Source organism: Saccoglossus kowalevskii, chromosome 16 (assembly GCF_978046115.1).
Source record: "Saccoglossus kowalevskii chromosome 16, keSacKowa6.1, whole genome shotgun sequence".
Taxonomy (NCBI): domain Eukaryota; kingdom Metazoa; phylum Hemichordata; class Enteropneusta; family Harrimaniidae; genus Saccoglossus; species Saccoglossus kowalevskii.
Window position 1 is genome coordinate 12,186,275 of NC_140656.1, and position 24,408 is coordinate 12,210,682.

Below are 24,408 nucleotides of genomic sequence, written 5' to 3' on the forward strand. Positions count from 1 at the left end.
AATCGCACATTTTCACCATTCCGGACCCGGATCTCAGTTATGCATGGACGGATTTCATTCAAATTTGGTACATACATTAAACATAATAGGACCTTGATGCACGTCATTTTTTTTCGGATCAAGTTCGAAATAGCCGACTGGCGGCCATTTTGTTTTAAAGAATTCAGTTCTGGATCCGTATCCGAGACATGTCTGGATTGATCAAGTTCAAACTTCACACACACAAGGTACATCATGTCACAAATATGTATGTGCATTTGTTTCATGATCTCATTAACGATAGCCAAATGGGAGCCGCTTTAAGGCCGAAAATGCATTGAAATCGCACATTTTCACCATTCCGGACCCGTATCTCAGTTATGCATGGATGGATTTTGTTCAAATTTGGTACATACATTAAACATAATAGGACCTTGATGCACGTCATTTTTTTTTCGGATCAAGTTCGAAATAGCCGACTGGCGGCCATTTTGTTTTAAAGAATTCAGTTCTGGATCCGTATCCGAGACATGTCTGGATTGATCAAGTTCAAACTTCACACACACATGGTACATCATGTCACAAATAGATATGTGCATTTGTTTCATGATCTGCTTAACAATAGCGGAATGATGGCCATTTTAAGGCCGAAAATGCATCAAAATCACGTATTTTCACAATTCCAGAACCGGATCTCAGTCATGCATGGATGGATTTTGTTCAGATTTAGCACAATGTGTTGTACATTATGCAGGTGCATTTCGGTCATGATCTGCTTTGAATGTATATGTCACTCAAATATGAACGGAACGGGGACGTGTCATTGACAATGACTTGTTTTCAATATATTTCGTCTCATCTTATATATTGGTGTGTGGATTTGATCAAAAAATGGCTGTAGCCTTGACCGCACTCTCTCAATCCATACATTAATTTTTGGAGTGTCCGGAGCAATATCTCGACCTGAAGTGGTCAGCTGCAAGAGCTGGAAAGGAACAAATTGTATATTACCAAACTACACAATGATATAGTGACCATACGTTATGGTAATCCCTTGAAATCGCTACATTGAACATGCAGAACAAATACAAGATGAAATACAAGCACACAAAAACAATGTCAACTACAAAACATTACTGTAAATAAGAATTTACAAACTAAAAACTAAATTTAGAATTAAAAAAAAAAACATAAAAAGAAAATTATGCCATACTAACAAGAGGTATTTCTGTTACATAATCAAAATGTTTTTATAAATTTGGCAATTTCATCATTGACAATGTTCATTTCACTGCTGTTATTGTCCATTATCATAATAATTTATTCTCTTCTGTAAAATTTGTAAAATTGATTACGGTATTTATTTTTTTGCGGCTTGATTTTTTTTCATTGTTCGCTGTAAAAAGAGTGTGTTGTTGACAAAATGGTGTTTGACTTCCACATAATTTTTTTACACCAACTGTACAATATTCAAAGTTATACGGAATTTATACGATAGAAAGAACTAGAAAAATGTACCTCCGGTACTGCCATTATATCTGCAAGAGTGATGTCATCACCACAAAGAAATTTCTGATCTTTTAAAAATATACTATATGTATTCTCAACTCTATCCAATGTGGCCTTGAATGCAGTCACTGCATTTTCTAGTCTTTGCTGGTTTATCTCCGTGCCACTTACAATAGGAATAACCACCTAAAACAAATAATACAAATTAAATCATGCAATATTGGCGGAAGTATTCCACTGATATGTGGTATCAGCAGATATTGCACTGTAAACATCTGAAATATATTATCGACAGATATTGCACTGTAATTTATATGCAATATCAGCAAATATTGTACTGTAATTTATATGCGATATAAGCAAATATTGTACTGTAATTTATATGCGATATCAGCAAATATTGTACTGTAATTTATATGCGATATAAGCAAATATTGTACTGTAATGTATATGCGATATTAGCAAATATTGCACTGTAATTTATATGCAATATCAGCTGATATTGTACTGTAATTTTTATGCGATATCAGCAAATATTGCACTGTAATTTATATGCGATATCAGCAAATATTGTACTGTAATTGATATGCGATATAAGCAAATATTGTACTGTAATTTTTATGCGATATCAGCAAATATTGCACTGTAATTTATATGCGATATCAGTAAATATTGCACTGTAATTTATATGCGATATCAGCAAATATTGTACTGTAATGTATATGCGATATTAGCAAATATTGCACTGTAATTTATATGCAATATCAGCTGATATTGTACTGTAATTTATATGCAATATCAGCAAATATTGTACTGTAATTTATATGCGATATCCGCAAATATTGCACTGTAATTTATATGCAATATCAGCTGATATTGTACTGTAATTTATATGCGATATCAGCAAATATTGCACTGTAATTTATATGCGATATCAGCAAATATTGTACTGTAATTTATATGCGATATCAGCAAATATTGTACTGTAATTTATATGCGATATCAGCAAATATTGTACTGTAATTTATATGCGATATCAGCAAATATTGTACTGTAATTTATATGCGATATCAGCAGATATTGTACTGTAATTTATATGCGATATCAGCAAATATTGTACTGTAATTTATATGCGATATCAGCAAATATTGTACTGTAATTTATATGTGATATCAGCAAATATTGTACTGTAATGTATATGCGATATCAGCAGATATTGCACTGTAACTAATTAGCTGCCAAAGTAATGCTCTGATGATGACAAAAATGATCAAACAACAGTGAAAAAAAAACAGATTTTAAAATTACAAAAATATTCCATTCACAAACTAGGCACGGTATCTTCAAAGCCTGAAGTGTGATAACATTTCAAAATACCTCTGTCCAGTATAGGAATGCTACATCCTTTCTGGTGTTACCATGGTGCCAAGCGAGATACTCATCCACTCTGGCTCTCTTCTGCAGATCTTGTGGATACCAGTGATCTACAGTGTTGTATTTGGCTGCCAAGTATTTCAAAATAGCAACGCTGCATGCAATAAAGATGAAAAACAATAAAAAATGTCCTAGTAATATATGACAACCATAACTATTCACTTTTCTTCATGTATGTTTCAGGCAACCTAATACAATTACATGTTACATCTACCGATACAGACTAAACACACTGCCAGAGAAAGCCATGATGTATTACAAAGTACACTAAAAGAAAATATTAAAAATAATACAAATCAACACAAAAATATTGAAGAAAGCATGGGGAAATTTGAATTTAAAGAAATTAAAGTTAAAGTTAAGATAACAAATACTAGTATCAATCATTTTGTAACTATTATGGACCATAATTTTTTTTTTTTTTTTCATTTTTTTTTTTATTATTTACGTTAACCACATATATAATTACATAAATTTATCCCAACAAAAGAGTAAAAAATTGTATGGACCATACATTACCAAATGAGTAAAAAGTCCTGGAAGGAACAATTAAATATTGAAATAATTAAAAAGAAGGAAAAAGAGATTAATAACATATCAATTATTTAAAAAAGAGTTTGGAGTGGAAAAATACCTTAATGAAATAAAAACCTTAGAAGAATTGTGACTATGTTTAGAATCAGTGGACATAATTTGGAAATGTCATTAGAAGAAAAGTCTTAGAAGAAAAGAATATCGATAGACTTTGTAAAAAAAAATGCAAGCAAAAAGTATTTGAGAATTAAATTCACTTTGTCCTAGATAGTGAATTATATAAATAGGAAAGAAAATTCTTACTTAAAGAAAGTGATATCAAAACAAACCAGAAAAATGAAAAACTAAATAACTATAAAACAACTTAAAGTTGAATATGTAGTTTGTTATATTGCATTAGCCAATTAGTTGAAAAAATACAATATACAAAATTAAATAAAAATAATGGTTTAATTTCTGTAATAACAACGGGAGGGAGGGTATTTTGTATTAGGTATTGTTTGTTTCTATCTGTGCAATGTATTTTATGTTATGTCTTTACCATACTGTACCGTCAGATGGTACTTATTGAGTAATGAAGTTATTATACTTATATCTTTACTATACCTTTCACCGAGACAGAACAGAATATCTTTTATTGCAGGCACTTTGTTCTGCGGATTAATTTGGTAGAATGTTTCTGACCAGGTGTCACCTGGTTGTAAGAAGAATAATTGCATGTAAATTACAGCCATAAAATGTTGACCCCCCTAAAATGAAAATACACTTTTCACACTCTCCCAGCCGTCCCCATGATTTCAAATGGTTGAACCCAAACGATTTACTTCCATGAAAATGCACTTTTCACACTCTCCCAGCCGTCCCCATGATTTCAAATGGTTGAACCCAAACGATTTACTTCCATGAAAATGCACTTTTCACACTCTCCACGCCGCCCCCATGATTTCAAATGGTTGAACCCAAACAATTTACTTCCATGAAAACGCACTTTTCACACTCTCCCAGCCACCCCCATGATTTCAAACGATTTACTTCCATGAAAACGCACTTTTCACACTCTCCAAGCCACCCCCATGATTTCAAATGGTTGAACCCAAACGATTTACTTCCATGAAAACGCACTTTTCACACTCTCCCAGCCACCCCCATGATTTCAAATGGTTGTACCCAAACGATTTACTTCCATGAAAACGCACTTTTCACACTCTCCCAGCCACCCCCATGATTTCAAATGGTTGAACCCAAACGATTTACTTTCATGAAAAATGCACTTTCACACTCTCCCAGCCACAAAGCATGATTTCAAATTGTTGAATCCAAACGATTTACTTTCATGAAAATGCACTTTTCACACTCTCGAAGCTATCCCCATGATTTCAAATGGTTGAACCAAAACGATATACTTCCATGAAAATGCACTTTTCACACTCTCCACGCCGCCCCATGATTTCAAATGGTTGAACCCAAACGATTTACTTCCATGAAAACGCACTTTTCACACTCTCCCAGCCACCCCCATGATTTCAAATGATTGTACCCAAACGATTTACTTCCATGAAAATGCATTTTTCACACTCTCCCAGCCACCCCCATGATTTCAAATGGTTGTACCCAAACGATTTACTTCCATGAAAACGCACTTTTCACACTCTCCCAGCCACAAGGCATGATTTCAAATTGTTAAGCCCGAACGATTTACTTCCATGAAAATGCACTTTTCACACTCTCCCAGCCACCCCATGATTTCAAATGGTTGTACCCGAACGATTTACTTCCATGAAAATGCATTTTTCACACCATGATATCAAATGGTTGACCCCTAATGATTGATATTTTATATTAGAATTTTTTATTTGGAACGTACCAATGAAATCTTAAGTAAAGTCCAAAAATAACAATAACAAAACATTCATACAACAAAAACTTACAGTACTAAAAACATATCAAAAATATAGAAAATAAATTTTGCAAAAATGCTAAGAATGAAAAAATCATTATTGAAACAAAGTCCCTCAGAGGGACTGTGCTTGAAACAATAATAGGAAATAATTCATTCTTGCTAAATTGTGTAGCACGCGTCACACGCATACTGCTAGTAATTACCACAAGTACTTCCTTTTAAACACCAAAACACTTTGTTAGACCGACCTTTGACAATATTTAGGATGTTTTTCTCGTACAGTATAACATTAGCCTCACAGAACAACAACACCGATCTACAGGGAGGTGACAACTCGTCAATATACAATTCTAATGTCATCCCCCCTAAAATAACCAGGACAAATCGCGGTCGCCGGTCCCGTGCCCCTTTGTTGGGGTATCGTGTGTATATATATCTATATATGTATTTCGCGACAAACATACTTTTATCAGGTTATTACATCACGTGACTCGCAATGACAATTTGTTCGTCATATTTATTTTCTCTAATTAGCCGCGTTCGGTTAGTTACTAAAAGAAAAATTCGAACAGAGATGAAAAACAAAATATCTCAAATTTCGCAAACAATCTGACCGCTTATTATCTGGTCTAAAATCCATAAAAAAAAATGTTAGTTGGAATTTAATTTTAACTGACCAATCAACTATTGCCTATGGTAAGCTCATAAACGTAGGCTACAAAAGACCGTCTGTGATTGGTTAATTGTTTGTCCTCGCTTTTGTGGCTCTTCATTCGAAATTATCAACATGGCGACTGTGTTAGGGGAGGCTGTTATTGCGAATAAACGTGAACTTAAAGATCAGTACCTATTTTCAAGAAAGGTAAGTGAATGTATTTCTCATCGGCACTTGAATTGCCGTCTACTGCCACAAATCGTACGCCATTGTAGATCGCGAATGTGATCGCAGGCTTTGGTCGTTACGGTTCCAAAGTTGAAGTCACACAGTGCCAGTACGAAGGCTGCCTCAAATACATTTTAGCTTCATGCTCATACAAGTACAGTGACTAGTCAAATTCCTTAGTTCATTTTCACATTTTTACATGGTCTTTGGTTCTTACCATAACAAAATCAGATCAACGTTCTTTTGTATAATAGCACCGCGTAAGTCACTGAACTTTAAAAACAATACTGTCGCGGCTAAGACCCGGTCACGGTGCTATATCGCCCCCTTGTGCCAGGTGACACCAATCCGAAACATCCTTTAACGCGTTTGTGACCCCAGGGAGAACCCGAATGAAGTTGTCTGACCTGGAGGGAACACTAGCTGGGTCTAATTCGTACAAAAAATTACAACATACCATGTGTTTTTAGTTCCATGGTCATATGAACGAAGAATGGTCTCATTTGCATACAGTCATCTGATTTTATACATAATTTTGTATCAAATAAATATCATTATTATACATCTGTCATTATAATGCCATAAGTTACAGCGTGCCATAATTTTGTGGTATTTTACAGGGTATTTTCATCCTACTATATTAGGAAATGTGAATTCCAAATATGGAACGATTAGGCGCGTAAGCGTCCTCTAATAATGAAAACAAACATGGCTTATTACATGTATGTAATAATAATATTATGAAGATACTCTCAGATGGTATACGGTCGCATCAACCTCCGCTGCGCGTCAGCCAATACTCTTGCTGTATTGTCTTCGTGTATACTTTGCAATATCACCGTAATAACCTCATAGTAATATCTTATCGTACAAAAAGACAGTAGTGCTGTACTTAAAAATTCAAATTATTTTAGTTGCAGTTGCATTGGTGGTTTTAGTCTCTGTTCAGACAATTCTGAAAACAGGTCTTGTAATTTAACCTCTGTGCGTTCATCCCTATCTGTATCTCAGACATGTCGAAACTGACATCATTCATACCTCACACTTACATCATACGTTGGGGGTACATATGCATGTGCTTTTGTTTTGTAATTCAAGATGGCCGAGTGGCGGCTGTTTTAGTGCTAGAAAATTCATCAAAGTCTTGTCATTTGTGTCATTCTGTTTCAGGGTAACAAACAAGGCAATGCTATACTGACTGAGAGGTCCAAAATATATGCAAAGGTAAAACCAAATTTACAGGGGACGGTCATTTTGTTCCAAATCACATCCATCAATTAAATTTTTTTTTACATTGGTTATACTGTACCATTTAAACCATTGTGGTCATTGGCATGGGGAGTCAACACTTTACCATGTTCAAGGATAAATGACATATTAATTATGTTACTTTGTAAAAAAAAAACAAAAAAAAAACGGTTATTGTATTTGCTTGCCAGTGGTCGTCAATCAAGGCATTAACTGCAGACTGGCCGCATGCCTAATGGTAATGTCGGTAGAACCCATAGCTTCCAAATGGTAGTGATCAGAAAAATCATATTGCGAAAGTAAAGCAATGTCATAGCAGTATGTGTTGGCATGGACTTCAGTTGTAAACTGCATGACGGTTTTCGAAAGAGGTGTTTAGCAGTTTTTACATGATTCGTGATGATAACAGTTCAAATGTACATTTGTATGTTTACCCAGTCACGTAATAAACATGTTGCCTTTTCATGAGTAGCGTAAACAGATCGTGACCTCTGATTTGACCATGTGGATTTGATTTTTGAAAAATGTTAGCTTTTAATTTAAAGACTTTGTCTATCGTCAGAAAGTATTTACTTACAAAGAGGTGTTAATTTTATATAATTGACTAGTGTTGTTTATAATCAGCTACCACATCATGCGACTAGATCTATTGGTTTACAACTTATAATCCACAACTGGCAGGATGCGTGCCGGTCGGTATGTAATTATAATAATAATTGTCCTGGTCGAAAGCGTTTTTGGGTGGTCGCTAATTTTGAGTGCCGGTTGGGCCGACCAACGTGGCAAGATCCTTGATACCATCAGGATACCAAAATGTAAAAAAAAAACGTGGTTACTGGACAATTTTTTAAGTTACAAGAATCTGAAATTTTTGAGATTTTTGCACAGTTTTTTTTTCATTTAATTAATGTTTTTATTTCATTTTAATGATATAAAAATACAACACACAAGAAATTACATCACATAGTCGTATAAGGTGAAAAAAAAGGATCGAAAAAATAGGTAGATAAACACACAGGTTTCTTTAGTGAAATTATTTCTTCATAACATGTTTTGCTTGATGACAGTGAAATGCTTGTATATTACTGAATTATTGATATGAATATTTATATTTTGAAAATATTTCAAAAAATAATGAAATGTGTAGTTTGCATTATACTAGTATATAATACTAGTAGGAAGTCCACTCCCATAATGCATTGCATATATTCGCAATGCTCAGTAGTGCAAAATATGAATTCAGCTGAACTGCATTAATAAAATGACTGAGACAGTAAATAAATATAGCCTATGACATTAAATGTGAATTCCTCTCAGGGTATGAAAATATGGGTCAGTGACAGGCAAGATGTATGGAATGTCGCTACTATTATAGATACAATGAAAGATACAAGAATTATAATTAAATACCAAGATGGCGTGGTGAGTACATTTTTATTTTAAAGTAAGTGGCCTTGTTTTTGGTCTGTTTTATTTCAAAATTTTGGTGGCTTTTAAATTTTATTCTGAAATTGTCAGATTGATAGATTCCTTCACTTGTGACTGCATTTGTTTATATTGTGTTTACAGGAGAGTGTAATTACGTCCAAGCCAGACTACCCTCTACTATATGGGGAAAATGACTACGAAAATATATGTGATTTGTGTGAACTAAACCCACTTCATGAAGCTACAGGTAACACATGGCTTTTAACTCTTCATCATCATTACCCAGGGTGCTTCTGTCAGGAGCAATACCAAAAGATGTGCTGCAACATTCGCATGAATTCAATCAGGTTTTATGTTTCTTGCTTGACAGTTCACAATTGTAATGAAATTATAAGTTACAAATACGTCTTGTATTTGGTCGGAATTGAACAAAGCTGATTCGATTTTTTGTATAAATGTATAAATTTTAAATTTAAATTTTTTGAAAATTGGTATTAACCTTTCCACCAGCAGACTTTCTCGCCCAAATTATTATGTACTTTTTTCTTATATTTTTCAATATTTCTGGAAATGTACCCAAATTTTGGAGCCAACAGACAAAATTTGAGTAAATTTTTAGTTTTTACTAAAAAAAATTGTCTATTTTTGTCCCAATCTTCTGAAGGAAAGTGCAGATTTAAATGGGATGTTCAAATCGTTTCTGAACATTCAACCTAGTATTTTCAATAGTTTTTAAAGAACCCAATTAATTCCATTCTATAGCCTTAAACATATACATAATAAAAGAGGGATTACCACAAATAATTGCCATTCTCTCTTTTTATTCTCGTAACATAAGAGTTGAAAAAACTCATCTGTGACGTACCATTTAAGTTTATTCCTATTAAATGTGATTTTGCCCTGAAATATTAACATCCAGGGTTACTTTGTTCACATTTACATACATGCAATATGTTAACATATCACTAACTGTCGTACAATTATACATATTTATTTGTTTGTTTGTTTGTTCATTTGTTTATACTTTTTTTTATACATTTATTTATTTACTTACTTCCTACTGTAACTTTTTTCATCTTATATAATATGGGAAATAAAACAACAACAACTGAAGACTGTACTCAATAAAATATACTTTCTGTTTTTTAATTACTCACTGCAGTTTTAGAGTCATTAAGAATACGCTACAAAGCTGGTCTGTGCTATACCAAGGCGGGTATCACGCTATTAGCTATCAATCCATTTACCGAGCTTCCACATCTCTACAGTGCAAAGAAAGTGAAATTATACAATAATAATTGTATTAAGGTAAGAAATCAACAATTGATTCTCACTACTTTTAGACATTCATTACATATAAATATGGGAAAGAAAATAAACTGCAGAAAAAAAAACTCCACAGTAGACAATATACACAAAAGTACATGTCAACCTTCTTAATATAACAAATTACTTTATTTGAGTGTTAGTATTGTTATTTTTCAGAACAAACCACCGCATGTGTTTGCAGTTGCTGAGCAGGCTCATTGTAATCTGAAAAGACAGCTTGGTCACGTTAATCAGTCTGTTATAGTTAGCGGTGAAAGTGGTGCTGGTAAGGTGGGTACACGCTAAAAACATTAAATACTGACTGTAACAATTTTTTCACAAGCTGTCTTGCAAATAAAAAGACAAAAAAAATAAACTAACTGGCTGAATATTGACTCGCATGGCCAAGACAATTTTTCTATTTTAAATAAGTTTTAAAATAAGTTTGTTCTCTTATTTTTTCAGACATGGACCGCGAGATGTGTTATGAGATATCTTGCTACTACCGCTGTTTCTGCAGAAGGGTGAGATTTAGTTGGATTATTAAATAGAATATAAAATTGATTAAATTTATAGCTTTTTGGTTTAAAATTGATGAATGAGAGTAATTTTTGATGTACAGTTACAAATGCCTACAATAATACTGATCTCAATAATGTGATTCATATATTTTTGTAAGTTATTGGTCTTGATCACCAGTGACGTATCATAGTAATTAGCAAAATGTTCTCTTTTTACAGGTTTTCACCTTGTTCTAAAATTTGTAGAATAGAAAAGAGAATACTGAATTCCAATCCTATATTAGAAGCATTTGGTAAGTGGTGGCTCCGCAACTCCAGCTTCAAATTGTTATAACTTTGAACAAAAATGTTGTCTTCAATGTTTTTCCATTTGAAAACATTTCTGAGTTTCTTGGGAGTTGCCAGCCTTTGTTGATTTTGTAACATATGGGAATGGCAACTATATGTGTCCATGATCGGTGTTGTCCAAATCTGCGACACAAATTCTACAGTGTATCTTCAGTGTTACAAAACTGATAACAATCCTACTCTCCAAAAAGAATGATTTTAATTGGTTGAGCATCAGAAACTCTTCAAGGGGGAGGCGTGAATTTTGAAAAACTACCGTAAAATCTGTATTAGAAGCCGCATCCCTAATAGAAGTCGCATCCATTCTATTTGAATAATTGAGAACCAAAAATTCATCATTTCTCATATGTGTAGATGCTCTAATAGAAGCCGCATCCCCTCTGTTGCATTCTACCATTTTAATAGAAGCCGCGGCTTCTAATACAGATTTTACAGTAATGTGCACTGAAAAAAATGGGTGAGAAATTTCAACATGTTAAATTACAGATAAAGAAATATTTCTAAAATTGAATCTACTGTTACACACCTGATAAGAAAAGCTGAAGAGAAAACCAGTTTACATCTAGCTTATAACTACTGTCTATTGATCAGCATGTTGGTTTACCTAATATATTACCTATTATATTTATTATACCTACCATATAAGGAAATGCGAACGTACATTTTTGTGTAAGCGTCCTCTAATAATAAAAACAAACATGGCTGCCACCAGGGTTTGACCAGACTCCACATAAAGAAGCTCGTAGATCCTGTTCTAAACTTTTTGGATTACGGCATTCCCATGATGTATTCTTGGAAAAGGAAAAGATGTATAATAATAAGATTATTAAGAGAATATCTTAAAGTATGCACTCAGACAGTACACCGTCACATAGACCTCTGCTGCGCATTGGTGGATACTTATCTGTACCAATTGTTAGCATCTCAACAAATTTGTTTTTATGTCTGATTGTAACTAATGCAGGAAATGCTGGGACAACCAAGAATTCTAATAGTAGTAGATTTGGTAAATATATCCAGTTACAGTTAAACAGGTGAGTGATTATTCACAAACATTTTTCAAAGATATACAAATTATTAGACCATTTTCTGTTCACCGCGTGAATAAATGGAAAACAGGAGAAACAAAGTTCATGGCGTCATGGTATGGTATTTATGGTATTTCCTTGCATATTGTTGTGCTATATTGTACACATATGATGATGGTTAATTTTGATGAAGTTAGGGTATCTCAACGTCATATTCCCCTCTGAAAGATAGTCATTTCCATATTGAGCTTGTAGCAAAGGAAATTAAAGTTCCAAATTAAATCATTTAATTCTTGCGATAGATGTTTGGCAATCATCTTTCACACAATACACTAGATCTTGAATTGAATGTAAAATCATTGAGTTTTACTACAAGTAAATTCATGGCCTCTGTTGACCACCAGTTCCCTCTTTTCATCACAAAATAGTTTCAATTTTTTTTTAAATGTTTTTGTGCCAGGACAGTTTCGGACATTGAGTGTCACTGTTGTCTCTCCTGACTTTTTTTTTTGTATGTGCAAATTGCAAGTGCTAGTGCTGACACATAGTGCATTTTGATACAGAAGTCATATTCATGTTTGGGACTACATGACAGGGCTGTGTGGCCATCTCTCCGTGAAATGGCAATTTTAATGCTCTATCCTGGCGTCAACCAGGCTCCGTCGAACACAAGATCCTGCGGACCTTAACCAAGGTTCCCCCAAAGTCGCATTCGTTAGTGTTAGTCTTTTTTATAGTCTGCATTTTCCTTCAGATTATTTTGACAAAATACCTAAATTTTTTGAGTAAAATTTAAAAATTGATTCAAATTTTATTTGTTGGCTCCAAAATTATTGTTCATTTCCAGAAATATGGAAAAATATTAAAAATATGTGCAAACAAATTTTGGGCAATAAAGTCTGTCGATGAAAAGGTTAAACTGGTGAAATGTTCTGAATTCTTTTCCTCAGATCAAACTATATCATAGGAGCGTCTATCAAAACATATCTCCTGGAGAAAACTAGAGTTGTTCGTCAAGGAATTGGGGAAAGAAATTTCCATATCTTTTACCAGGTGAGTGATATAACCAGCTACATGTGGAGTAAGTAGCTTTTGCTAGCTACTGATGATAATCTTTTCACTGGCAATAACTCCTTGTTAATATTATTAAAATTATTTCATTCAATATATTATACATTATGACAAGTTCAAAAACCTTCCTGCTACAATTAGGGAATCCACACCATACTGTGTAATACTCACTGTATTGTTGGAGACAGTTACAAAATGTATTCATTTAAAATACTTTACAACTCGCAGAAAGTGTGCAATTCGCAACACACTGAAGGGTGTGAATGTGTGGCATAATGGTTTGTGTATCGGGTAAATCAGAGTTTGACTGAGCGCTCAATGAAAGAAAACAGTACATTCTGTCTACTTGCAAGGCATGCAAAAATTATAGTTGGACGAAGACTTAAAGCTGTGGTGTTCTGTTCCTGTCTTCAGTACACGTAAAAAATAACTTTGTCAGAATGTGTAGCAAAGTCATACGAAAAAACTGGTGCCTAATTATGAATGAGTCTTGAGTCGTGTTTGTCATCCAATAACTAAATATATTATCGAGGGTACTGTAAAATGACTAATTTTCACTGGGTTTAAATTTCGCTGATTTACAATTTCAGGCATATTCTGTGGGTTTTAAATTCACGGTTTTATCATTTAGATAATGTGTTCTATGCTAAATTTTACATATTCACTGGGTTTTAATTTAGCGCATTTTCCAGTCAGTGAAATGAACGAAATTAAAACCCAGTGAATAATTAACCCCTTTACAGTATACTATTAATTAGTAACTTTTTCTCTTGCAGATGTTACAAGGATGCAGTGATGAAGACAGAGATCAGTGGGGTATAACAGAAACCACAGAATACCACTACCTGTCACGCTGTGAAGACTACCAACACACTAATGAATTGGACAGTGACACTTTGGATACGACTAAGTCAGCCATGCACAGCGTGGGGTTGTCACAGAGACAGCAAAACTGTATATTTCAGGTATTCTAGTTTTACTATTTTGATCATTGGTTTTGGTCTGATCAACTATGGTGGATAGATGGCCATTTTTCACTGCCAATTTCAGTCAAACTTGTATGACAGTGAATACTGGGCTGCAATGTTGCCAATTTGCCTGTAGGTGACCATACATGTATAACAATTCTGTCTGATTCTGATTTTATTGTTTGTTCTCAGTTACTTTGTGGGATCCTCTATATTGGTAACATTGTGTTCATCACAGATGAAGAACTCAGCTCAGTTCCATGTGACGTTGACGAATATGATTTAGGTAATTGAATCGCGATTCTTCAAAACTTCAAGTTACTGTATTCTCATTCCTCTAATGTGCTTGTGTCCAAAATATAAAATATTTCACAAAATAGACCTGCATTAATTTCTTCTATATTTTATCACAAATTTTTATTGATACCTGCAGCCATTTGGAAACTGCATCCATTTTGTTCAAAATTAACAAAAAAAGTTATGACAAAATACATAAAAATATGCAATAAAATTTCAGCGGAAAATTATGGCATTCATAGGATTAATATAATAATAAAAATTTCAAATTAAATCTGAATTAATTTAAACGTTGATGTACTGTGATACATTTATGATAGTAACTTGTATCGTCCATAGACTGTCAGCTGACAATTGAAAAGTCGTCCTCCCTGCTTGGCATTGATCACAATGAACTGCTGCAGTGTTTAACAATCAGAAGAATAACAGCATCCCATAGTAGAAGAAAAAGTGTTTTTATGAAGCCGTGTAGCCAGGTAGAGTGTGTCACCAGAAGGGATTGCCTGGCTAAGCTACTGTATTCCAGGTGTGTATGTCTTTATAAAGCCACACAGCCAGGTGGAGTGTTAATACCTGGAAGGATTGCTTGGTATACATGGTTGTCATGAACGAATGAAATTTGTGCAGCATCCTCTATTTCTCAGTTTATATATATTTTGTCCCCATTCATACATCGTTCGAAAATGGGTCCTTACATGAATGTATGTATTGACCTCTGTACGTGTGTGCCTCTGAACCTATATCTTAGACATGCCTGGATCGATTACATTCAAACTTCATACATTTATCATGCATTCTTTATACATATGAACAATAATTTGTTTCACGATCTGATTCAAGATGGCTAAAAAATCACCAAAATCAAGCATTTCTGGCATTCCCGAACCGGATCTTAGATGGATTTTGTTTTTCAAATCGGATTCAAAATGATTGATACTGTTCAAGAGCAATTAATTGTTTAACGATCAGTTACAAGATGACTGAATGTCAATCATTTTAACCTTTTCACCACCAATTCTCTCCATTCATCACAAATTCACAAAATATTCTGCACTTTCTTTCAGAAGATTGGAACAAAAATAGTAAATTTTTTGGTTAAAAACTGAAAATTTGACTCAAATATTGAAGAATATAAGAAAAAAGTGCAAGCAAAAATTCGGGCGAGAAAGTCTGGTGGTGAAAAGGTTAATGTTAGAAAATTATCATAATCAAGCATCATCTTCTGCATCCACACTTCTGACATGTTTATGTTCCAACTATATTACTATAAACAAAACTATATGTCTTAAAATTTGATAATTAATGCATACTATGCCATAAATGGATTTTATTTTTGTTCTAGGTTGTTCAACTGGTTAGTGGAGTTTATTAACAAGAACACTAGTGCTCATGCAAACAGTTGTCATTCATTCATTGGTATCTTGGATGTCTATGGTTTTGAAAGCTTTACGAATAACAGTCTGGAACAACTATGCATAAATTATGCTAATGAGAAACTTCAACAACATTTTGTGTCTCACTTTTTGAAAGCTGAACAGGTATATGTTTAAAAACTGTCTGAAAGTTCATCAATACACAACACTGTAAATTTATTTTAACTTCATGAGAGACATTTTCATGAATCGCGCAAATCATTAAAAATTGTGAAAGTTTGTTGAAGTGAACATTTATGCAGAGTCTTGCGGCACGTAGTGTCACCGACTTTCATGAATCGCATAAATTACCAAATCTTGAAATTCCTAGCAATGAAAATTAAGCATTTTACAGTAATTCACTTTAATTGTTCAATACTGTCTTTCAGTTGTTGAAAACAAAATCATTCATTGTTCAAATGTTATAAGAAATAATATAAACACATGAATTTTCACTGAGATACATTTTCAATATTAATGTCTTTTAAATTCACAGATTTCTGTCAATCAATGAGTGTATTGTAATTTACATTTTCACATGAATTAATGTAGTGGATTTGACTTATCAGCAAAATTAGAGAAAGTATGCATTTTACTATAATCCTGATATTATTTTGATGGGAATTTAGAAATTACTATTAATATTTCTCAAATTATTTTCATTAAATTCTAGGAAGAATACAAGAAGGAATCGATCTCATGGACATATTTTAATTTCACTGACAACAGACCCTGTCTAGAATTGTTGGAAGGAAAGATTAGTGTCTTTTCACTGATGACTGAGGTAAGACATATAAGGAGGTAGCTTGAATACAATCCGACTGACATTTCTTCCGGAAAATGTCTTTCGCTCAGTCCCAAAATAAGAACTTTATGTCTTAAAATGCCTTGGTCATATGTGGCTAACCTCTGTCTACCACAGTTGGTGGGAGAACCCAACCATGGAAGTGTTGATTGTGATGAATTATTATTGGTATTCCCTAGAGATAAAAATCATTTGGCTACAATAAACATGTCATGGCAGCTTAGAATGAGATTAATTATACTACTGTAAAATAATTTATTTTAGCTGGAATTAATTTTCGCTAAAAAGATTTTTTGGGTGTTTTGTTTGGAATTTATTTTCACTGATTTTTGACGAGATGAATTTAAAATATAGGAAAAAAGGTATATTCACTGGATTTTATTTTCACTGAATCATTCTTTCAGCAAAAATAGCCAAAATTTGACAGTACGTTTTTTGCTCTATTAGCACATGCACTTATCTAAATGACAGAAGTATGTCTGGTCAAAACATGTTGAATTGTAGAGATCAAAACTAAAATAAATGCAATTTTATGAGCACTTCTGTGTTTTTATAAGAGCAAAAATATTACTAGTATTTCATAAGATAAGATAAGATAAGATTAAAGATAAGATAAGATAAAATAATTCTTTATTACAAGCTTATAGAATGAATTACATATCTATTTTGGTTTATACAATGTAATAAAGGTGTTAAAATAAACATATCAAGTTAGATATCTAAAATCAACTACAATACAGTTACAAATGTACATGTAATAATGTAAAAAATATTAATATATAAAAGATGTAGAATTGTCAACTTGAATTATTAAATAATGCAATTCTGGATTAAATTTTTACTGAAATTAAAAAAAACAATTAAATTAAATTGAAAAGTATACTTTGATATTATTTTTTCAGGAATGTCGACTTAACCGAGCCAGTGACGTGAGAGGCTTCACTGATCGAGTACACAATACATTACGTGGGTCAGCTATCAGCAAACCACATATATCAGTCACTACACCGGCTTTTGTAATTGCACATTTCGCTGGTCAAGTCACGTATCAGACAGACTCGCTCATCGAGAAAAATAAGGTATTTAATTATGCATATTATTTCACTGTAGCGTGAAGAGGATGTTGCAACATGTGGTGCGGGAGTAAACATGAATTACTATTGATACATCTAGCAGTGAAATTACGATTTTTACGTAAAATTTACGAATCTGTTAAAAGTTGTATATGCATTTCTTCAAAACATATCTACACTAATTCCAATTTTTGAAATTTTATTTATTTAGAGTGAAATTTCGTCAATAACGTTGAACACGTTCCAAATAATTTTTCTCATTTGAACACTTTCCTTTGTTTACATCGCACTTGACAATATAAACTCACATAAAAAATCTCATAATTGTGCCATTATTTCACTCTTAAAATTATTATATTTACAAGGAGGGAAAAGCTGTATTTAATAATATTAAGCTTATCCCAAGATTATATACCAAAAAAAATGCTCTCAGGCAGTATGAGATTGCATCAACCTTCGCTATGCTTTAGTCTATATGATCACCGTACTTGTCTTGTATACTTCTCGTGTATTGTACTATCGCGGTAGTACAGTCGTTGCTCAATGTTTATGCTAACATGTTTATACCAATTATCTAGCGTGAATAAAAATGGCTGAACGTATGAACACAAGTGTATCAAATGCAACTTACTGTCACCGCCATACACCAAAACATCGGCATTACCAGCTAAGTTGCTGAGTGGTTGGTTAAGCACGTCTTGAGATCGTTACATGATTAGAACTGGTTAGTTCAAACCACTTCTAAGAGGGTGAGCCGTTCGGCTTAATTGACACGCACCAGACACACCATCACCTCTGTCTATATGACTTTGTTGTTGAGTAGAAATGTATATAATTAAATAAAATATACCCCCCGGTAATAAAAAGCAATCGCATTGTGATTCCGAATATTTTCCAATGTGTCTGATTTTCCCATTAGTAGTCATTCGTCCTCTGTTTAGGTTGGATTGATCCAACTTGTTCCAATCGCGCAACGATATCCAAGCCTGCTAAGCAAACCAGTCAGCAACATGGCTGGCAATGTTGCTGTTTCAGTGTTCGGAACAATATGGCGGTCACGGTTTGTAGCTGCACTTTCAAACGTTTTTTGACAGCATTTATGATTGAAACCAGCAGTAGTTGATGACAGTTGACAAAGTGTTGTCATAAGGCAAATATTTGTGATGAGTGTGGACATTGAAAATGTCTGATTTGAAAGGTAGAATTCAATATATAACTATGTTATTATTTCCAGGACTCAATTCCTGATGAGCTGGTTGAATTGGTGAAGAACAGCAACAATCGTTTTATAAGTGAAATTTTCAGCAGTTACTCAGTGGACATTCAGGTACATTGAAAGATTCACTCAAATTTAAAAACATAAACATAAAACATAAAAAGCCTTCCAAACTGATGACATGATGGATCAATTGAGACTGAAAACATTTTACAGGTGCTCATGCATATCTCTGTAATAAGTATAATATGAATTTTAATTATTATTTTACTGGTAGTTGTTGGTTTTCTACTTTTATGTCTAAAATAATAATTTTTTTTTTTTTTTTCATTAGGATGACATGAGTGGTAGCTGCAAGAAGGGTAAACAATCTGATGTTACCGTGGTTTCCAAGTTCAAGGTACGTTTGATTGTTTATTTCCATTCTGGTACTCTCACATGACATTTTATAGTGTTTGTACAGTGTCTTTTACACTTGATCTGTTCTTACATACTAAACAACATTTTCTGGTTTTAGTATACACTATAGAAAGCGACAGATTTTTGATTAAAACAATTATTCAAGGGCAGCCAACCCTGTTTGTCCAAAAAATTGCTTCGGGACAGAGAGCAAACTTTCGTTTTATGTTTAAATTCATAAAGCCAAAAGTGAATGTTTAAGAAACTGCTTCAAAATTATTTCAAAAAAACAAGACAGAAATAAACAAACTGGAAAATCATTCTTTGGAAAAGTTTGTTGTCTGTATAAACTTAGATTTTCTTCTTCTACATCTCACACCAGCGCCACCAACGACTGATTTCAGCAAATTGTAGACACTTACACATTTCAACCCCAAATGATTACAAGTAATGAATCGGCAGAGCAAGTTATTTTTTTTGAATTTGGTCTGTTTCATGCATGCACATTTTTAGTTCAGGATTAAATAAATTTATTTTTCTTTCTTCATTTTAGACCTCTCTAGACCAGCTTATGGCTATATTGAATTGTACAACACCCCATTACATAAGATGTATCAAACCCAACAATAACTGCCAACCTGATTTGTTCAATAACCAACAAGTTGTGGACCAATTACAAGCATGCGGGGTTCTTGAAACAGTCAACATTAGTAAGATGGGATTCCCAACAAGGTATTTCATTGGACGGTTGTTTGTCATGTGATAACTTTGTTCTACATCTATAGTACAAGTCATTTATAGTTTCTAGGGGTCTTATAACTTGTCTGGCCCCCTACATCACTTCTTCTTCATCACTTTTTTATATCATATCACCGTATATTGTTATGTAAATTGCAAACCCTTATCATATAGTTCCTTGTCTTCACACACTATAGAACATGCTTTAATACGAAACTTAATATTTAAACTGGTTGCATTTCTATGATGTTTTTTCCACTCTGCCAGGCCAGCTTAAAGTTGTGTTTCTTGTACTTTTTTTTTATTAAAGCGGGAGGGTCGTCACCTGCGCACACGCAGGAATGAGTCCCAAGCGATGATAACAACACACCCTAAAAACGCAAAGGCTCATGGGTAGACGCATGTTTGTAAATAATGGCTCGCTATGGCCATTTGACGCATGCACAGGCGACGACTCCCCGCTTTAAACATTATTCATGCTTCTATTAGTGAATATACAGGATAAAAATGTACATAATTATGTTTTCTTGTATAAAGGTTGACCTACGCTGATTTCATTGCAAGATACAAAGTTATTGTGAATACTTCAGGTAACTATACAGATCATATTGTCGTCAATACTAACTACGAGTATGAAATTGAACAGAAAAAGGATTTTTGATGTGAATGAGATTATGAACATTGATTTTACACTTTTTTCCAGGCACCCTCCCTCCACTTTTGTATGATAACTATATTGGTGCCTATTCCTTTCGAAATGTCATATCATAAAACCTACATGGCCATCCGCCATTGTCTTGATCGTTGTTTTATCTTCTGGATAATAATTATACTGAACTGATCTTAAAGCAGATATATATCAAATTTATTGGTTGAGATTGTACACTCTCACTCTACAGTGAAAAACAACACTTTTCAATAAAAAATTCACACTTTTTTCCTTCCAGAATCAGAACAACTTAATGGGATGGGACTTGTGACTGCTATTATGGAAAGTGTGTTTGATGAGGAAGACAAAGAAAATGACTCGATGACTGCACAGTACGGCAAGATGAAGATATTTCTTAGAGAGGGACAGGTAAGGTCATAGTGAAAAGTAAGTTACCATGGCAACATGAGATGAATACTCAAAAATTCCACCATACCAGTCCAGTTATGAACCAAGCGCTGGTCTGCACTTTCTGCATTTTTGTTTTAGACTTAGAGCATAGCGAGAAACACAAATATAAAATAACTTCTACAACAAAGTCATAACACAAAGGCTATCGGTAGTGACATGTAATCAATCTCCATAAACAACCATCACCCAATGGTCTGCTACTGTTATGGTCCAGCACTGCAATGGACCAGTACTGAACTGGCGCTGGACCCAGAATGAACACACTCTATCCTGTCATATTTACCCACAATGCCAGGGAAATGACGGATGTTTAAATTTTGATTTCATTCATGAAGATTCATCCAGGAGTTCTTTTGCAATAAATAAGCTATGGTTTGATTAAATATTTAGATGTTAAATGAATCTTTTTTTAAAAGCCAAAATTGAACATTAGATGAAAAAAAGTAAGAAAAGACATATTCAATGATTTATTTTAATACTTTTTTGTACAAAAATTGGAAGAAATGGACGAGAATTACTCACATATGTCGTTGCAATAATTCCTTCATGTTTGGTCTAGTACGGGTTCATAATGAGGGTCACCATAATGGTGGTCCACTACTGGAGAAAGTATGATTCTGTATGAGTACAGTCATTAAGTAAGCTCTCTATCATGGACCAGTACTGATAACCAACACTAGACAGATGGAGAGGTTTCATTTTTGAGGAATTTTCATGTGTATGCAGTTCTTCATTTGTACGATTGTATCTTTCATTTTTCATGTTTGATCTAAACATTTCTGTATGTGTGCTGGGCTATGTCATTAGATCTTATGATTTCTCTATATTTTGAATAATTTATCCACAGCTTGACCAACTGGAATCTGTAAGGGCCAAGCTATTGTCTCGATATGTATTCACCCTTCAGTGTGCTTGGAGACGATACATGAAAAGAAAACATCAATGTATTCTTGCGTCATCGGCCACGGTGATCCAGGCATTGTGGAGAGGTTACCAGACACGAAGAGAAATACAGCAAATGAACAGAGCCGCTAGAATTATTCAGTACGCTATGCTGAAGTATGTTATCAAGAAAAGACGATCAACGCGAAAGATGTTGGAATTGGACGTGTCAACGTCGGACGAATCTGATGCATCTGATGCATCTGAAGAATCTGAGGTATAGTTAGAAGATCATGCATCTAATTGTGATTTGTGATTTAGGATAATATTTGACGCTTGTGTGCGAATAACAAACATGCAAGTCCAGCATTGTAGCCACATCAACAATCAGTTCACAATCACTTTGTGAGTCTGTTCTACTGATATCTCAAGTTCTCAATCATCACATTTCAATGAAACATGGTGCTTGGATGATCTGGGACTGTGCACAAACCAATTTATTTTTTTGTTGCAATCTGTGCATATTAATTATCTTATTTACATATTATAATACATTATTTACATTCACATTACTTTTCACTATAATTTCTCTAGATCTCAATCTCATTTGTCTCCTGTGACGAGGACAGTACATTCACGAGTATCGATTCAAGCTTGCTTTCAAATACAGATGTCAGTCAATCTCTGGATGAAGACTTGGATTTATCTTTAAGTTCTGATATCACTATGGATTCGACTGCAGACTTTGAACCGTCGTTTGCACCCAATCACATCTACGCCGGACGGTTTGTTCATCGTGCATCCCCGATGAGTTTAATGAATAGGTTTAGGACTTGTACTGATGCTGCAGATGAGGTCTCTGAAGATTTAGAGAAGTCAAAGCAGATTAAAAAACAGAAAACAAAGTCTGAAATGGCTATTAATATTCTGACGATGCCAGCTGTTGATGTGGTGTTGGCCGCCACAATGGTGGGACTGGTTTTCCACGGTCCTCTCCGCTTCTAACTCGTAAAATTAGCTATTCATACTGCCAATCACAATGATCAGATTTAAAGAGCGGTGTTCGTCACACCGTGTCGTGTTTAATTCATTTCGCAGTGATGTATACAATGCTTATTGCCCGACAGCTCTATAATCTGTGATGCTATTTTCACTTATTTTTAAAATGTTTTTACAATATTTACTGCCAGTTTTATTGATTTTGGAAACTTTTAGATTTTTTTTTAGTATATTTTTCTTTTTTAACTTGTAAATATATTTGTGATAACTTTCTTATATTTTGCTTATCATTGCAGTGTTTTGACATGTGTGAAATAAATGTAAATAACACAATGTACACTCATAAAGTTTGTTTATGATATGAATGTTTTTGGGTTATGTGTAACTATATGAAAGAAAATTCTAGATATATTACATTTAAATAAATAAGTAAAACCAATTTTTTCACTGGAAATAAGAGCCAATTTTAAAGTCTCTTCAAATTTGAGTAGTTTTAATTATATTCAGTGGGTTTTAAATTCACATTTTATCATTTAGATAATGTGTTCTATGGTAAGTTTTACATATTCACTGGGTTTTAATTTAGCGCATTTTCCAGTCAGCGAAATAAGCAAAATTAAAACCCAGTGAATAATTAATCCTTTTACAGTACACGTTTTACATCTGTAAAGTGGGATGTTTATCGTGCCGCATCCTGTTCGATATGGGACTCATAGCGACGTATACAACACGTGTAAAATACATTGTTTGTTTACATGAAATTCGAACACACGCTGCTCAGTGACGCCCACCTTTTTATTGATGTACATTTAAACCAAAAATTTACATTATTTTGTTAATCTCTAAATCATTAAAATATTACTTATTTTGACCATAGAAACACCTCTGTAGTTTGGAGAGATTTTTTTTTTTATTTCTATATCTTTTTCTGGGTAATCTTGAACAGAATAAAACTTATGGTTTTATGACTAGACAGGTACAGTTTTGATAATTTTTCCCTAAAGAAAATATTTGGCAGTTTTTTTATTTATCATAAAAATTGGATGTTTCGTTCATATTTCCCTAAATTTTTAACTGATATTTTCGATTACTAGAAACATTTTGTTGTTGTTCTATGACAATATAAGTTATTTTTCTTTTCAATCATATACTTGGTTTAGATAGAACAAAATGGTGCATCTTCAGTTAGTTTTAATTATATTAAGATACTAATTATATGAATTTTTTTTATAAGATACTATTTCAAAATATATTACTGAATAAGACCTTTATTATTACCTGGGTTGTATTTTTGTTTATTTCGCTGAT

General features: G+C 33.5%; 2 protein-coding genes across 2 annotated transcripts; one reads left to right on the plus strand and one right to left on the minus strand.

Moving 5' to 3' along the window:
• Positions 1–799: 799 nt before the first annotated feature.
• On the minus strand, positions 800–5,716 carry LOC102809695 (glutathione S-transferase theta-1-like). Its single transcript, XM_006822298.2, has 5 exons — positions 5,560–5,716; positions 4,063–4,150; positions 2,866–3,016; positions 1,498–1,674; positions 800–964 (listed from the first exon to the last, which is right to left on the minus strand). Exons 1-5 carry the CDS (start codon positions 5,714–5,716, stop codon positions 800–802), a joined length of 738 nt encoding a protein of 245 aa, XP_006822361.2.
• A 418-nt stretch (positions 5,717–6,134) lies between these two features.
• Positions 6,135–23,447, plus strand: LOC100372092 (unconventional myosin-XIX-like). Its single transcript, XM_002739390.4, has 23 exons — positions 6,135–6,218; positions 7,410–7,463; positions 8,805–8,909; positions 9,057–9,162; positions 10,078–10,223; positions 10,401–10,514; positions 10,689–10,747; positions 10,964–11,037; positions 12,057–12,126; positions 13,071–13,173; positions 13,968–14,156; positions 14,352–14,445; positions 14,796–14,982; positions 15,799–15,994; positions 16,542–16,652; positions 17,576–17,752; positions 18,981–19,073; positions 19,297–19,362; positions 19,915–20,093; positions 20,637–20,689; positions 21,047–21,177; positions 22,067–22,378; positions 22,696–23,447. Exons 1-23 carry the CDS (start codon positions 6,144–6,146, stop codon positions 23,104–23,106), a joined length of 3,105 nt encoding a protein of 1,034 aa, XP_002739436.3. The 5' UTR covers positions 6,135–6,143; the 3' UTR covers positions 23,107–23,447.
• The last annotated feature ends 961 nt before the right edge of the window (positions 23,448–24,408 follow it).

Bases quoted from the DNA above. Each gene is read 5' to 3' on its own strand.
- LOC102809695 (XM_006822298.2), bottom strand. From the start codon at position 5,716: ATGACATTAGAATTGTATATTGACGAGTTGTCACCTCCCTGTAGATCG. The intron at 4,151-5,559 runs GTAATTACTAGC...TCTTACAACCAG, and splicing joins TTTAAAAGGAAGTACTTGTG to GTGACACCTGGTCAGAAACA. The intron at 965-1,497 runs GTACATTTTTCT...GTTCCTTTCCAG, and splicing joins ATATAATGGCAGTACCGGAG to CTCTTGCAGCTGACCACTTC.
- LOC100372092 (XM_002739390.4), top strand. From the start codon at position 6,144: ATGGCGACTGTGTTAGGGGAGGCTGTTATTGCGAATAAACGTGAACTT. The intron at 9,163-10,077 runs GTAACACATGGC...TACTCACTGCAG, and splicing joins CCCACTTCATGAAGCTACAG to TTTTAGAGTCATTAAGAATA. The intron at 11,038-12,056 runs GTAAGTGGTGGC...TAACTAATGCAG, and splicing joins TCCTATATTAGAAGCATTTG to GAAATGCTGGGACAACCAAG.